The following is a 15,859-nucleotide window of genomic DNA, read 5'->3' as shown; positions in this document are numbered from 1 at the left end:
TTTATACTGAATATCAGGTTATGTTGTCACATTACATGAATTGGGAATACAATGGGGATAAGGTAATGACCTTCTAAAGAAAATCAATCATGAAACTTATGTGTGCAAATTTATTCCAAACAAAATATATGAAATCCGAGATTCACATAAAATAAGTCAAGCAAGTACATTTTGTATTAAAATGGGGGGGGGGGGGGCTACTTGCAAAGCTCACATTTTATAATCTATTTTTTGCAATAAAATCTAATGGGTGTTGTGTCATAAACTTTTTTTGTATTTTGGTCCAGTCAATGCTCACGTACAGTGAACAGAAAATACATTTCCACAGCTGTTTCTATGGTATCTGAAACTTTTAACAGAAGATGCAGTACATTGAGAGCAAAAAAAATAAAAACTGACGTGAAGACAGTTGTAAAGGCATTGACTTTACCAACTGGTGACTGGCTGTTTAATTTGGAAGTGGAAAGCTACCTACTACAACTACTGGGTGCTCCATAACGGTAACACTATTAACTAAAATTTCCCCCCTTCAATAATCTTATTGATAGTAAACTAGTTGTTGTTTTAGTTGTTGTATTTTATTTTACAATATGGTCATGAAAGTAATGTGCATGTTAATAAGCAACTTAATAGTGAATAGTATTCCCTAATCTAAAGTGTTACCCTGATAACTTGTTCTTTTATGCAGCGAAAAGAGAACATCCACAGGATGACCAGTTATAACCTGTTATTTATTCAGTAGCTGAGGCTGAGATGCTAATCCAGTTGATTGCAGTGGCTGCCAGCTTAATTGGATTGTGTTTACAATCCGTCAGAGCAATACACAAATACATGTGTCCTTCTCCATCCTCTTTCAAATGGAAGATACCAGGGCTTCTCCCTGTGAGTGTGCACTATAGTAACCCCAAAACAACAAAAGGTTGGATCAAACTATTTCTGCTGTGGTACGGTTTCTAGGTGAAGCCAATTGGTTGAAGCCGATTTTGCTTAGTGCACCTGATGTGCTGCATGTGACAGAGGAGAGAGTTATTCCAGGCCATGAGGGACTCCAGGCTGACTTTGAGTCAATACAAAAATCAAAACAGAAATACTAAAAAACCACATCCCGTGGTACTAAATCATAGTTTCATTATTTATTTATATATATATATATATACAACAAAAACTCTAATACTCTTATACTGTATTCATTGTGCACTGGGTTTAATCAGATGAGGGATATGTATGTATAAATGCTCACAACAGTCACATTGCTTTGCAAACACAAATTCCTGTGACATGGGGTTAGATGTAGGTTTGACCACTAGTCAAATGAAGTGCCCAAACACATTCACATCCTACACAACAAATTAATTTAGAGCAATGTACTTAACATTGATGTTTATTTTACATATATCCTTCCACCAGTTTATGATTATGACTGCAAAGGTACCACAATGAACATAGCAGAGCTTCATTATGATTTAAGAGGACAAACTGAATTGTAGTGCAAATAGTTTTACCGTTTACTGCAATTATTTGAAAGCTGGAACCGGGCGCACAACATTATTTAACAGCAAATTATAAAATATATAAAAACACGTATACAACAGAACCATATCATAATGGCTACACAAACAAATAAGTACCACTGTATTTCTAGATTTGGCTATGGTTTACTTTAGACATATAAGTGTATACATTTTCCATAAAAAAAAATCCTATTGCAGTACTATGCTACGGTCATGCTATCAGATTTTAATTCTATAATGTTAAAAAAAATAATAATAAAATTCACATAGAGTAAATGGGATCATGATACTACCATTGTATTTTAACAAGTACCATGTAAAAAAAAAAAAAAAAAGAAAAAAGAATGCAATGATATTTTTTTGTGTTTACACAATTACCATTAAAAAAAATGTGCATCATGTTAACACCATAGCTAAATACAAGGTGCAGGAATATATTAATCATTCAGTACCATGGTATATATAGTACTACTGTATATATTAAAACTGTATATATATTTGAAGATTTTTTACGATTTTGACCACAATTTTGTCAGCTGACACAAATTTCTGGGATGTAAAGGATTTCTATTGTCATACAATTATGAGTCTATGATCGCCTAGTGTGATATGTTCACCAACAGCAAATGAATAGTCTTCGCAATAAATCTTAGCCTCAGATGAAGTTCTGACTGTGTCAAATTTGGTTTGACTTTTTTTTTTTCTGTGCCACTGACCTCCACTCACATTGTTTTCCACTAAATCACAACCATACCAATCATGTTAGCCCTTAAAGGTTGTTTCTGTACATCAAGTCTTCTAAAAGATTGAGAATTGCCAATTTTGCAGTAATACATTTATCTTTTTTTCCACTTGAAAATATGAGAACAGAATGATGTGTATGGTGTGTGGGCTGCTTCTCATGCAACCAGTTAGTCTGAATTATGCCTAGATGTCTTGGCTCCTATTTATCATATAATCATTTACAGTTACTCCTTATCTACTTGTTACAGCTCAGTGTAGAAAACCTTGGTAGGGGTGGGGTGGGAAAGAGCTTGGGTACCTCATTCACTGCTTCATTTCAAGACCGATCAAATGTGCAATTCAAAACAACATTGATTCCATGCCAATGTCATCAACAGGCAGATTTTTTGGTCTTTTTGACCTATAAAGGAAATCTCATTGGGTAATGGAGCCATCACGCTATTAATCCACTTTGCTTTGTCCCATGCAGCTCTTACAGCATGGCATATAGGGGATACTACTACAACACGATGTATCAGCCGGGGTAAAAATACCAGAAGAGGAGGAGGAGAAGGACCACAGAGTTCACTTTGGTCTTTTACATGCTTCAGAAGGCTGGGCATAGACTTTATTTTCTGTGACATTTTCACTCATACAGGGGGGTTTACTCAAGGATGAGTGAGGTTCTTCAAGGCCTTCGAAATAAAAAGCTTGACCCATACAAACATTATGAAAAATTTAGTTTTTAGGCATGGTAAAGTACAAAGCATAACATTTTAAACTTCAGCATATACTTTAAAAGAAAATGCTTAATTGTGAAATAAATGTAATGTTTTAGACACTAAATTGCATGTCAGTTGCAATTAAATGAAAAAGTATCATAACTTAAATTTGCATTAAATGCAATTAGCTGAACGCAGTAATGTTTTCGACCAAAGTCTTTTAATTATGGTTAGTGTACTGCCGAACGTACTGACAAGCATTCATGGTAAACTACATTATTCTTTAATGTAATTTGAATGAAAATTGTGTATCATTTAAAATTACAAATTTTTACACATTTGTAAAGATCAGTGTTGGGGAAAGTTACTTTTAAAGTAATGCATTACAGTACAGGTGCATCTCAATAAATTGGAATTCCGTGGAAAAGTTCATTTATTTCAGTAATTCAACTCAAATTGTAAACCTCGTGTATTAAGTAGTTTACTGGAGTAGTTTAAGTCTTTGGTTCTTTTAATTGTGATGATTTTGGCTCACATTTAACAAAAACCCAACAATTCACCAAACAAGTTAGAATATGGTGACATACCAATCAGATAAGAAACTCAAATCACCTGCAAAGGTTTCCTGAGCCTTCAAAATGGTCTCTCAGTTTGGTTCACTAGGCCACACAATCATGAGGAAGACTGCTGATCTGACAGTTGTTCAGAAGACAATCATTGACACCTTCACAAGGAGGGTAAGCCACAAACATTCATTTCCAAAGAAGCTGGTTGTTCACAGAGTGCTGTATCCAAGCATTGTAACAGAAAGTTTAGTGGAAGGAAAAAGTGTGGAAGAAAAAGATGCACAACCAATCGAGAGAACCACAGACTTATGAGGATTGTCAATCAAAATCGATTCAAGAATTTGAGTGAACTTCACAAGGAATGGACTGAGGCTGGGGTAAAGGCATCAAGAGCCTCCACACACAGACGTGTTAGGGAATTTGTTGAACCACAGACAACGTCAGAGGCATCTTACCTGGGCTCAGGAGAAGTACTGTTGCCCCGTGGTCCAAGGTCATCTTTTCAGTTGAGAGCATGTTTTGTATTTCATTTGGAAACCAAGGTCCTAGAGTCTGAAGGAAGGATGGAGAAGCTTGTAGACCAAGTTGTTTAAAGTCCTGTGTTAAGTTTCCACAGTCTATCATGATTTAGGGTGCAATGTCATCTGCTGATGTCAGTCCATTGTTTTTTGTGTGTTTTTTTATTTTATTTTATTTTTTATTTTTTTTACCAAAGTCAATTCACCCTTTTCCAATAAATTTTGAAGCACTTCACGTGTCCTTATGCTGATCAACTTTTTGAAGATGCTGATTTCACTTGCCCACACATTGCCAAAATCACCAAAAGTTGGTTAAATGACCATGGTGTTGGTGTGCTTGACTGGCCAGCAAACTCACCAGACCTGAACCCCATATGCCGCGTTTCCACCGAAATTACCCGGAACATTTTTACCAGGAACTTTTTTTCCCAGGAACTTTTTTCCCCCCAGACCTGTTGCTTTCTGCGTTTCCACCGCAGTGTAAAGTACCAGGAAGATTAGGAAAATGGACTGGTGATGTATGTCTGCGCGCGTTTCTCAATACAAAGTACCGCTGATAAAAACAAAAAACAAAAAGTAAGCTGATTTTGGACGTGCATCCTCGGTAGTTAGTTCAGACTTTGTGCATTCGTCTCGGGAGTGTGATGTCCGCGACGACGCAATTCCGGTAAATCTATAAACAGCAGCGTACTTGATAATATCAGTCAGCTCGTCTTGGCTACTGCAATTTTCCTTACTGTATATTTACAATAAAACGAGATAGGATATCAAATACCACTGCCTCCTTTGGTTTTCATTTAAGCATAATAACAGCTGCAGAAATACTTAGTTCAGGGATATGTGTATATGCAGCCATTACAATGAAACAAAATATTATATAAATTTGCCTTTTTTATTTTCATTTTAACCTATAGATAAATTGAATACAGACCAAAGAAAACCTGATAGATTTACCCCGCAGATGAATTTTATTTTATGTTTAACCACTGAAGAGACATCAGAGCCAGCGGCACATATCAGAAGGTCTATCCCAGGAGAGGCTGCTCTCTGTGGATACATGAGGACTGAGCTCCCGCTGATCGAGTGGAGCTCACCGTCTACAAGATCGGCGAAACACATTTTTAAATAGGCGCTGTCTTTATAAATAAACCACAGATTTGAGTTTTAAACAACTACATTCTCGCCTGAAATACTTTTAAAATTACATTTCATGACACAATAACAGTAATATTTTGAAAATGTTGATCCAAATAAATGGTGGTTGAACTCAACCAATGCTGCATGAAATCAACCAATCAGGATGTTTAGCGGCAAAGTCCCGCCCCCGAAAGTTCCGGAACTTTGAAAAAGTACCACCTCGCCAGCAGGGACTTTCTGAGGGGCATTTTTTTTACCCGGAACTTTTTATTTAGTTCCTGGTTCCTGCGGTGGAAACACACAGAGTACCAGGCCAAAGTCCCTAGTTCCTGGCTAAAGTTCCTGCGGTGGAAACACGGCTATAGAGAATATATGGGCTATTTTCAAGAGGAAAATGAGAAACAAGAGAACAAAAAATGCAAATGAGCTGAAGGCCACTGTCAAAGAAACCTGGGCTTCCATTCCATGGGGAAGTCGTGGCCTAATGGTTAGAGCGTCGGACTCGCAATAGGAGGGTTGTGAGTTTGAGCCTCGGGCCGGCCGGAATTGTAGGTTGGGGGAGTGCAGTGCTCTCTACACCCTCAATACCACAACTGAGGTGCCCTTGAGTAAGGCACCGAACCCCCAACTGCTCCCCCGGTCGCCGAAGCATAAATGGCTGCCCACTGCTCCAGGTGTGTGTGTGTGTGCGCGCGCACTTTGGATGGGTTAAAAGCAGAGCACGAATTCCGAGTATGGGTCACCATACTTGGCTGTATGTCACATCACTTTCACTTTCATACCACCAGAGCAGTGCCACAAACTGATCACCTACAGTAAATGGTAAAACCTGATACATGTACAGTAAATGGACATACTTTCCAGAAGGCCAACAATTCACAAAATTTGTATTTATTGGTCTTTTAAAGTATTCTAATTTGTTGAGAATTGGTGGGTTTTAGTTAAATGTGAGCTAAAATCATCACAATTAAAAGAACCAAAGACTTAAACTACTTCAGTAAACTACTTAATACACGAGTGTGCCTTGAAATTACTTAACAGATGAGTTTCACAATTTGAGTTGAATTACTTACTGTGATGCACCTGTATCGTGATATTCCTTAAAAAAAGTAACTAACTGCATTATTTACTTACTTTTTATGGAAAGCAATGCATTACATTACTTTTGATTTACTTTTTCTCATCTGGACAAGGCTAACTTGTTAAGTTTTTAATATAAAAAGTTATATTTTTGGTAAATGTAAAAGTGCTTTCACAGCAAAGTGATTTGAGTAAAGGGTGCAACTCAAACAAACCATTCAGCTGTGCTGCCATTCTGAATTGCAGAAGATAGGACGCAGGAAAAGAAAGTTCAACACTCTTACTTCAGCAATAAAATGCAAATGTGATTTTTAACTAAAGTCATTTTTGCTGTAACACTTTAAATTAGGGAACAAATATTAACTATTAACTAAGAGTTTCCTCTAAATAAAATCCTAATTCGCTGCTTATTAATAGTTAATGAGGTTATTGTTAAAACAAGGTATGGGGTCTCACATTTGGCTCCTAAACTCTGGAATAGCCTTCCTGATAATGTTCTGGGTTCAGACACACTTTCTCTGTTTAAATCTAGATTAAAAACGCATCTCTTTCGCCAAGCATTCGAATAATGTATCTTTTAAATTGTTAGTGTAGTGTCATCGGATCAAATGTGCATTCTAATTCATTAGCTTGGGTTAAACTAATTTTACTTTGTTGGATCTGCAGCTATGCTAATGATGTCTCTATTTTGTTTCTATGTTTTGCCACGGGATGTTACTAGGATTTACACAAGCTCCAGTCTGGATCCAGAACACCTGAGAAGAAATGATGCTGACCCCTCAGAGGACCTCAGATGTTGCTAACCCTGAATCAACAAACAGAACTAACAAATATTGCTACATGTGTGACTGCATCATATAATAATTATTATTTAATAATATTAATAATGTTCATCGTCTAGCTGACTACGTCTTGTATTAATTTTTTCTAAAAATCATGTCAAACGTGCACAAACTGACAGTCACCACCATAAGCTACTACTAAATATTGTAGAAACATAATTTTCTGTAAAGTTGCTTTGTAACTATTTGTATTGTAAAAAGCGCTATACAAATAAACTTGAATTGAATTAACTGAATTGAATAAGGGATATAAAATATAGTCATGCAGAATAAGGAATTAATGTGCCTAATAAGTACTAATTATCTGTTATGAATCCGGGTTCTGTCTGTTTGCTGCCTGCCCTGACCATCGCCTGTTCTTTGGATTAATCTATTGTTTGCCCTGGGATATTGTTGTTTTGTTGTTGTTTGACCCTGCTTAATTTGACAACCCCCTTGCATTTGGATCCCCTATTCCATTGTCATGCCATCCATAACAGAAAAAGCCAATATGTTAGTAACATGCATGCTAATAAGTAACTAGTTAATATTGCGAATTGGTCCTTAAAATAAAGTGTTACCATTTATGCTTATTATTTGGGTTGAATTGAATCATCGAAGGTCAGCAGCAAAGACATAAAAATAAAATGTGATTAAAAACGTAATGGGTTCAAATTTAACATAGCACAGTTAAAAAAATCAATCAAGGGTCTACACACTCTATCCTGGAGTGCCTGTGTCCTGCAGAGTTTAGCTCCAACTTGCCTTGACATACCTGCCTGGAAGTTTCAAGTATGCCTATTTAAGTCCTTGATTAGCTGGTTCAATTCAAGATTCAAGATTCAAGATTCAAGATTTTTATTTGTGACATACAGGGTTGGAGCTAAACAATAAATTGATTAACTTGAATATTTCTTGATAAAGTGTCAATTTTGTTCTTCACATTAGAAGTTGCTTATGAAGTGCATATAGAACCTGGGAATATGTGCTGTGTATAAACGATGAAGACAGGAAAATGTACTGTTTACCAATTTACATCCAAGATATTCTGATATTCATAAATTACCTAGTGAAAGAGCAACATGCCTCCTCCACAAGCATTGCTCATAATCAGCCTTATCTTTACAAGTGCCCAGCTGGAGGTTTCATCCTGTTCCAGCATACACCCTCAGCTCTCAGCAGAGGTTACTGGAGTTTACTGACCGATAATAACCTGCTGTGAGAGCAGAGCTGGGCTACTGGCAGTGCCTGTGCTCACTCTCTCTTTCAACTAAGTATGGATTACAAAGATTTGTTAGACTCAACTCAAAGGCCTGGTTTCTATTTCAGTCAAGTGATAATGCACAAGCTGAAGGTGCCCATCGCTCTCTTGATTTTGGTAAAACAAAGCAGTTGATAGCATGTCAGGCTTAAAATCAGCATGAAAACAACTTGGTCCTATGTACATTCCTAATACTTTTTATCCATGCCTGGCTGTTTGCCAGTTCGGAGCATTTGCTGCCTGTCTCTGATGTTGTATGCATGATATGAAGGTATTTCTGTTTGTTGAGCATGCTGTACTTTTTGGAAAAGGCCAAAAAAAAAAAAAGAATGCTGATGAGTGAGCCACCAGAACAATGAGTCTGTTGGCTATGGGACTTGGACTAATGTATATTTCATGACACGAAGCGATACTGGAGTGTGGCATTGAAGTTTAATTGAAATGTGCTTCTGTACTTCAGGCACTGTCTTTTAGACTGTAATTATTCACAATGCAGTACAATGTGAATGAACTCCAAACTGACTTCAAGAGGAATAATTTAAACAGATATGAAAATTCTATTTATTATTATTCTATTTTTTTTCTCATGCATACTTGAGAACTTACACTGTTAGGTAAGGATTTTGGAGGCCACCATAAATGTAATTTATGGAGGCCACCATAAAATTGCCATATTATAGTAATCCATATCATGTCAAAATAGCATAATTATTAATATTATTATTATTTTGGTGTCAAAGGGCCATAAAATTTCATAGAGAAATCAATAAATATATTGTTAAGAATTATATTAATTAAGTTTAAGAAACCAATCTCAATGTTATAATTATATTATATTATATTATATTATATTATATTATATTATATTATATTATATTATATTATATTATATTATATTATATTATATTATACAGGTGCATCTCAATTAATTAGAATGTCATGGAAAAGTTCATTTATTTCAGTAATTCAACTCAAATTGTGAAACTTGTGTATTAAGTAAATCAAATGCACACAGACTGAAGTAGTTTAAGACTTTGGTTCTTTTAATTGTGATGATGTCGGCTCACATTTACAAAAAATAAATAATTAAATAAATAATAACAATTCACTATTATCTCAACAAATTAGAATACTTTATAAGACCAATACAAAAAAAAAAACTTTTTAGTGAATTGTTGGCCTTCTGGAAAGGGAAAGTATGTTAATTTACAGTACATGTACTCAGTACTTGATAGGGGCTCCTTTTGCTTTTATTACTGTCTCAATTTGGCTTGGTATGGAGGTGATCAGTTTGTGGCACTGTTGAGGTGGAATGGAGCCCAGGTTTCTTTGACAGTGGCCTTCAGCTTATCTGCATTGTTTGGTCTGTTGTTTCTCATTTTCTTCTTGACAATATCCCATAGATTCTCTATGGGGTTCAAGTCTGCAGAGTTTGCTGTCCAGTCAAGCACACCAACGCCATGGTAATTTAAACAACTTTTGGTGCTTTTGCCAGTGTGGGCAGGTGTCAAATCCTTCTGTAAAATTAAATCAGAATCTTCTAAAAGCTGGTCAGCAGAAGAAAGCATGAAGTGCTCCAAAATTTATTGGTGAATGGGTGCAGTGACTTTGGTTTTCAGAAAACACAATGGACCAACACCAGCAGATGACATTGCACCCCAAATCATCACAAACTGTGGAAACTTAACACTGGACTTCAAGCAGCTTGGGCTATAAGCTTCACCACCCTTCCTCCAGACTCTAGGACCTTGGTTTCCAAATGAAATACAAATCTTGCTCTCATCTGAAAAGAGGACTTTGGACCACTTGGCAACAGTACAGTTCTTCTTCTCCTTAGCCCAGGTAAGACACCTCTGATGTTGTCTGTGGTTCAGCAAATTCCTTGACACGTCTGTGTGTGGAGGCTCTTGATGCCTTGACCCCAGCCTCAGTCCATTCCTTGTGAAGTTAACTCAAATTCTTGAATCGATTTTGCTTGACAATCCTCATAAGGCTGTGGTTCTCTCGGTTGGTTGTGCATTATTTTCTTCCACTTCTTCCTTCCACTCAACTCTCTCTTAACATGCTTGGATACAGCACTCTGTGAACAGCCAGTTTCTTTGGCAATGAATGTTTGTGGCTTACCCTCCTTGTGAAGGGTGTCAATGATTGTCTTCTAGACAACTGTCAGATCAGCAGTCTTACCAATGATTGTGTAGCCTAGTAAACCAAACTGAGAGACCATTTTGAAGGCTCAAGAAACCTTTGAGTTGATCAGCTGATTGGCATGTCACCATATTCTAATTTGTTGAGATGAATTGGTGTGTTTTTGTAAATGTGAGCCAAAATCATCACAATTAAAAGATCCAAAGACTTAAACTACTTCAGTCTGTGTGCACTGAATTAATTTAATACACAAGCTTCACAATTTGAGTTGAAGTACTGAAATAAATGAACTTTTCCATGACATTCTAATTTATTGAGATGCACTTATATGATTTTACATTATTCTGCACAGGACTGACAGTTCAGGATTTAAAGCCAGTGACAAAGCTTCAGCTGATTAAAATTTGTTGTGTCCATATTTAAAAATCAAATTATAATCCAGATGGTGAGCCTAATGAAGACATCACTGCCCATAAGTAAAGCCCTGTTCCCTAAGGTAAATGTAAGAAGAGACAGCTGGACTGTTATGTCATAGCATAGCACCTAATTAATGAATTCCCTTCTGAGATATGCATGGAGGCATTTCAGGAGAACATCCATTTGAAAGGACATATTTGAAGCCAAAGACTAAAGATGCTCTTTGAAAAATTCTATCACTAGACAATTCACTTGCATTCCCTTGCCAAGCTGTTTACAAAACAAAACTGAAATCAATCCAATTCCCAGAATATTTCCAATAGAAACCAACAAATACCCTAAAAGTAAATTAAATTAAAATATACAGCAAGATGTTTGATTAGTACAGACATGGACCTTCTAATAAGAATTAGTTTGTAGTATGCTATTTTCTAGACCAGTGGTTTTCAACCTGTGGTCCGCGGCCCCCTAGTGGGTTGCGGTGGTATGGCAGGTGGGACGCCAATTATTTTCTGTTCATTTCCAGTCCATTCTAGGGCGCGATTTCTAAATCGCTTTATAGCACGATTTTCCGCGGCCCGGACCTCCCGTAGTATGCTATCCGATCCAATCAGAATGCAGTGCGCCTAGCGCGAGAACAGAACAGACTATAAAAGAAATAAAAGACGTGCGAAAATAATTAATATCTAACACATGAGCAAATAGAGAATTGTAAGTGCACAGGACGCAGTTTAACTGAGAGGAGACACGTTTTAAGTGCGCACACTCAGAGCAGCGTGTATCTGAGTAAGTAGCTACGTCTGGTTTTGTGCATTATCTTAATGTGCTTTTGCATTATATTATGCGCTTTCGCTGCTGATCGCATACACATACTGTATACACACTGCAAACACCTGAGGCACCGCTACAATTAATGAGCTCTATGAACAATGCATGGCAACAAAAAAAAAAAGTCCCTTTTTTTTGCCATAAGTCTATACATTATAACACCTTTACTATAGTGATAATTTTGACTTATGTCTGATCTAGAGACGTTACAACTTTTTGATAAAGCTCTAATTGGTTTTCTTTTGGAAATATGTTTCAAATTAATCCTGAATGCATTTATGACTGTAAAAGCATATCGGTGTGTCACAATCGCAAAATTGATCAAAGAAATCGCGATAGTTTTTGTTTTGTTTTTTGTCCATATCGCACAGCCCTAGTTCATTCAATAAATACAGTTAACAATCTAGCGTCTGAGTACTAAATTATTAACCCAACAATAGCGGGGTCAGTTAATTTTTTTAAGTGGGCCGCGCAAACGTGTGTGGTTGTGTGGGCCGCGAGTTGAAAAAGGTTAGGAACCACTGTTCTAGACATATATTTGCTGTTTGCATTTTTGTTTAAAAAAGTGCATGTTCTTAAAAATATATTATTAACTTAGATGTGAACTGAATGTGATGTTTTTGGACACTCAACTGCATGTTAATTGCGAATAAATGACAATGTGTTATAGTTTCAGTTTAATTTAAATGCTATTAGCTGAACTTCAGAATACTATTTTTGAACATATTTATTTGTAATTTCATCACTACTTGTATTATTTTTTTAATATAATTAAATATAATTAAAAGTGTACTACTAAATATACTGAAAAAGCTATTATTTTAATTAACATTACTATAAAATGTAAGTGTACTTATGTGTTAAGAAACAGTAATGAAAGTGTGCTCTAGTAATGTACAGTTAAACTGTATTTTCATATTATGTGCAGTAGTTTTTTTTTTAAATTCATTTTAAGATTTGAAGTACACTACAAATGCACATTCAGCACTATTAATTGCACTTCTTATTCACAAGGGTCTCTCTGAACTAATTTGGATTCTGTAGTAAAACCTGAATAGTAATTCTTTAATGGTTCTAACTTTTATGATATTTAACTTCAGATGACATTTACAGTGCTTTGAGGCTTGGAGGTCACACATTACCTTTTTTTCTCCACCATGGTCCTTCAGGAACTGAGTACGAGAGATCTTTGAATTCAATATTGACTGCGGGTCTGCGGGGCAGATATGAAAAGCGCTGGGCTTCGGTCAGATTGTTCTCTACTTTCTTCAGGTGTCCGTGAAACAGCGGCGTCTGCTGACTGGCAACGTGACTGGACATCAGTTCATCAATGGACACGCACATGGTTCTAGGGTCTAGCATGAGGTCGGGAGGTCCATTTGTGTTCTGAGGGAGAAAAGACAGAGCACTTATGTAACACACTGCAGCCTTGAGGGAAAAGATCCCAGGAGTTTGTACTGAGGACAAAAATTAGATGTCCAGAAGTCATCAGGCATTTCTATCAGAGGTTAATAAAGACGTTGATTCAAATGACACACACAAACCATAAAAAGATGACTACTGAGATAAATAATTAGTAGTTTGTAGATATTATAAAATAGTATGCTATTACATATACTACTGTTCAAAAGTGGCTAATGTTCATCAAGGCTGCATTTATTTTTAATAAAATAACAAAAACAATAAAAACAGTAATATTTTGATTGATTGATTGATTGCAACCTGTGATACTTTTTTCAGGATTCTTTTATAAATGAAAAGTTAAAAAGCTTTGCAGCCCCAGGAATGCAGAGTATTTTAAAGTATATTATATATAATGTAGCCTTGATGAGCATAAGAGACTTGTTTATAAAAAGAAAAATCTCACTGACCCAAATTTAGCGTATATAATGGAATCCTATTTTATAATATTTATAAACTATGAATTATTCATCTCATTGTATCACTGTAAGCAAAGTGGTTTAACTATGATCGAATGCACCATCGAATGACCATGCTATCGCTCTGTAATAATATCACTGTAATATGGTACAAGACATTTTTTTTTTGTAACATTACTCCATGCAGCAGTTTTAAGCAGTAAATACACTTGATTGTTTAATGAAAACAAACTAGAGTTGTACATTTGAGGAATGTTGCTTTAGTAGCCTATATTAATAGTTCATCAGTGAAATGCAGCCTAAATATAAAGAGAGGCGACCTAATCCGTCTCCCTCTGGCTACAGAAGACAGATGAGGTTACTATCAGACAAAGCTTATTCTAAGCCCTGGGAAAACAGTAGGCTACTGCCCTAATGTCAGTTTAATGCAGTATAATGTGTTTTCATATTAAAACTGTGTTATGTAATATAAAAGGATAAAGAATACACATCATCATCATGAAATTTTAATAGTTAATTCCATTTGAAAGAATTTAGTAAAGCCATTAAATTTTGAAGAGAATATATACATACACACACACACACACACACACACACGCACACATATATATATATATGCATTTAATCTAAGTCAAGCAGTCTATGTCAACCGGAAAGTATATAAGTGCACAGCATTTTAGATGATTAAAGTCATGGAGTCAGTGAGGGTTACTCTGGTTCATCTGAAATACACACATCACTGATGCGTGTTTTAAACATACTTTTTTTATTGATTTATTTTTCTTTAATGCAGCTTATTAAGAATAAGTTTAAAAAATATTCAATCTGATAACGAAATGAAAAGTCATAAATTGTTTCAAATGTTTAAATCTTACCATTATGATGGAGTTGGTCACTGTAGTGTTGTTGACTGAAAAGGCTGCCATAAGACATGCCATTCCTGTGGAATGTGCTGCGACAGACTCCGCTTCTGGCCAGTGCAGTGAGATGTGGCATTTGTCTGGTCCTCCACGCTCTCCTCGCGTCTGTTATTGTTTACCTGCGCTCGGTATTTAGAGTGTGACGTCACTGGCCGTCCAGCAGCGGCGTCAGAGCAGGACGTTTTTTTTTCGATGAAATGGAACTCACGAAACAGAACGCCCCGGCTAAGTCTCGCGGCGCGTTTTAAAATGATGAGCTGCTTTCATAAAGCGCGACACATCTATAGTCACTAGAACGCAAATAAATCATAAATATATATGTTATAGTGTATAATTTATAGCTTATATGTGATACTGTAAATAACTGAGTGTATCAATTCATCACCCCGAGCCGAAGTTAAATATTGGTAATAGCAAATGCACTGCTTAAATGTTTATTCTACCAGTGCAGAATGCACTGAGAACATGTTTAATGCACACTCCCTCTGCTGGCTGATTACTGAAAAATGATATTTATTTGCAGATCATAATCATCATCCTATGTCCATTTTAGTATGTTCTAGGATTAATGAATACATGAATCGGTCAATAACAATGGAGAATGTTCCGTTAGGTAAGATTCTTACCCAACACTTCTGACTGTTTTGAAACAAGTCGTGTGTGTGTGTGTGTGTGTGCCCGCTTAACCATGTTTTGTGGATACATTTGTACCCAGAAATGAGCAAACCCTGACAAAATCGTCAAAAGCCTCCATTTGGGGATGTCCTCATTTGTAAAACTGGTGTAAAAACAAAGTTTTCTGAAATTGTAAAAATGCAGAAAGTTTTGGGTGGGTTTTAAGTCAAAAATTGTGTAACTATCTTTATATAAAAACAATATATAAAGTCTTTGTAATGTCCCCATTTAGATATAAACGTGTGTGTGTGTGTAGGGAAAGAGTCCTAGTCACAAGGCATTGCATGTGAGCTGCTGTTGCTGCTGCAGTGGGTCCTGAATAGTGCATTTTTGCTGACAACATTCCTGCCCAAACATAGTTGCACAACTACCTGTTTATCAATAATTTTCCACTGCAGAAACACACATACACACTCTCTCTCTCTGTCTCTCTCTCTATCACACACACACGCACACACAAACGCACACAAGTCTTAAAAGAGGTAATTCTAAACATAATGGTGCTGGAAGTAGCCTACTTTTTACATTAACAATGCAGTTATTCGAATCAGGTATTAGCATACAGTAAGGGGAAATTACCCATAACTTGTACAAAACAATACAAATAAAATAAATAATTAAAGTAAATATAGCTTACTGTGTTACAAATCAGAAT

At 36.1% G+C, this 15,859-nt stretch overlaps 1 protein-coding gene across 1 annotated transcript in view; it reads right to left on the bottom strand.

Moving 5' to 3' along the window:
- Positions 1-14,649, bottom strand: part of LOC128028696 (ATP-binding cassette sub-family G member 1) — a 30,400-nt gene extending 15,751 nt beyond the window's left edge. Inside the window, exons 1-2 of the mRNA XM_052615989.1 lie at positions 14,485-14,649; positions 12,872-13,115 (exon numbers count right to left, since the gene is read on the bottom strand). Of these exons, the coding sequence (XP_052471949.1) occupies positions 12,872-13,115; positions 14,485-14,547 (307 nt within the window). The 5' untranslated portion in view covers positions 14,548-14,649. The remainder of the gene's footprint in view (positions 1-12,871; positions 13,116-14,484) is intronic.
- Between the last annotated feature and the right edge of the window lie 1,210 nt (positions 14,650-15,859).

The sequence above is a fragment of the Carassius gibelio genome, chromosome A15 (genome assembly GCF_023724105.1).
Source record: "Carassius gibelio isolate Cgi1373 ecotype wild population from Czech Republic chromosome A15, carGib1.2-hapl.c, whole genome shotgun sequence".
In the NCBI taxonomy this organism is placed as follows: domain Eukaryota; kingdom Metazoa; phylum Chordata; class Actinopteri; order Cypriniformes; family Cyprinidae; genus Carassius; species Carassius gibelio.
This window is presented reverse-complemented; position numbering and strand designations above follow the sequence as displayed.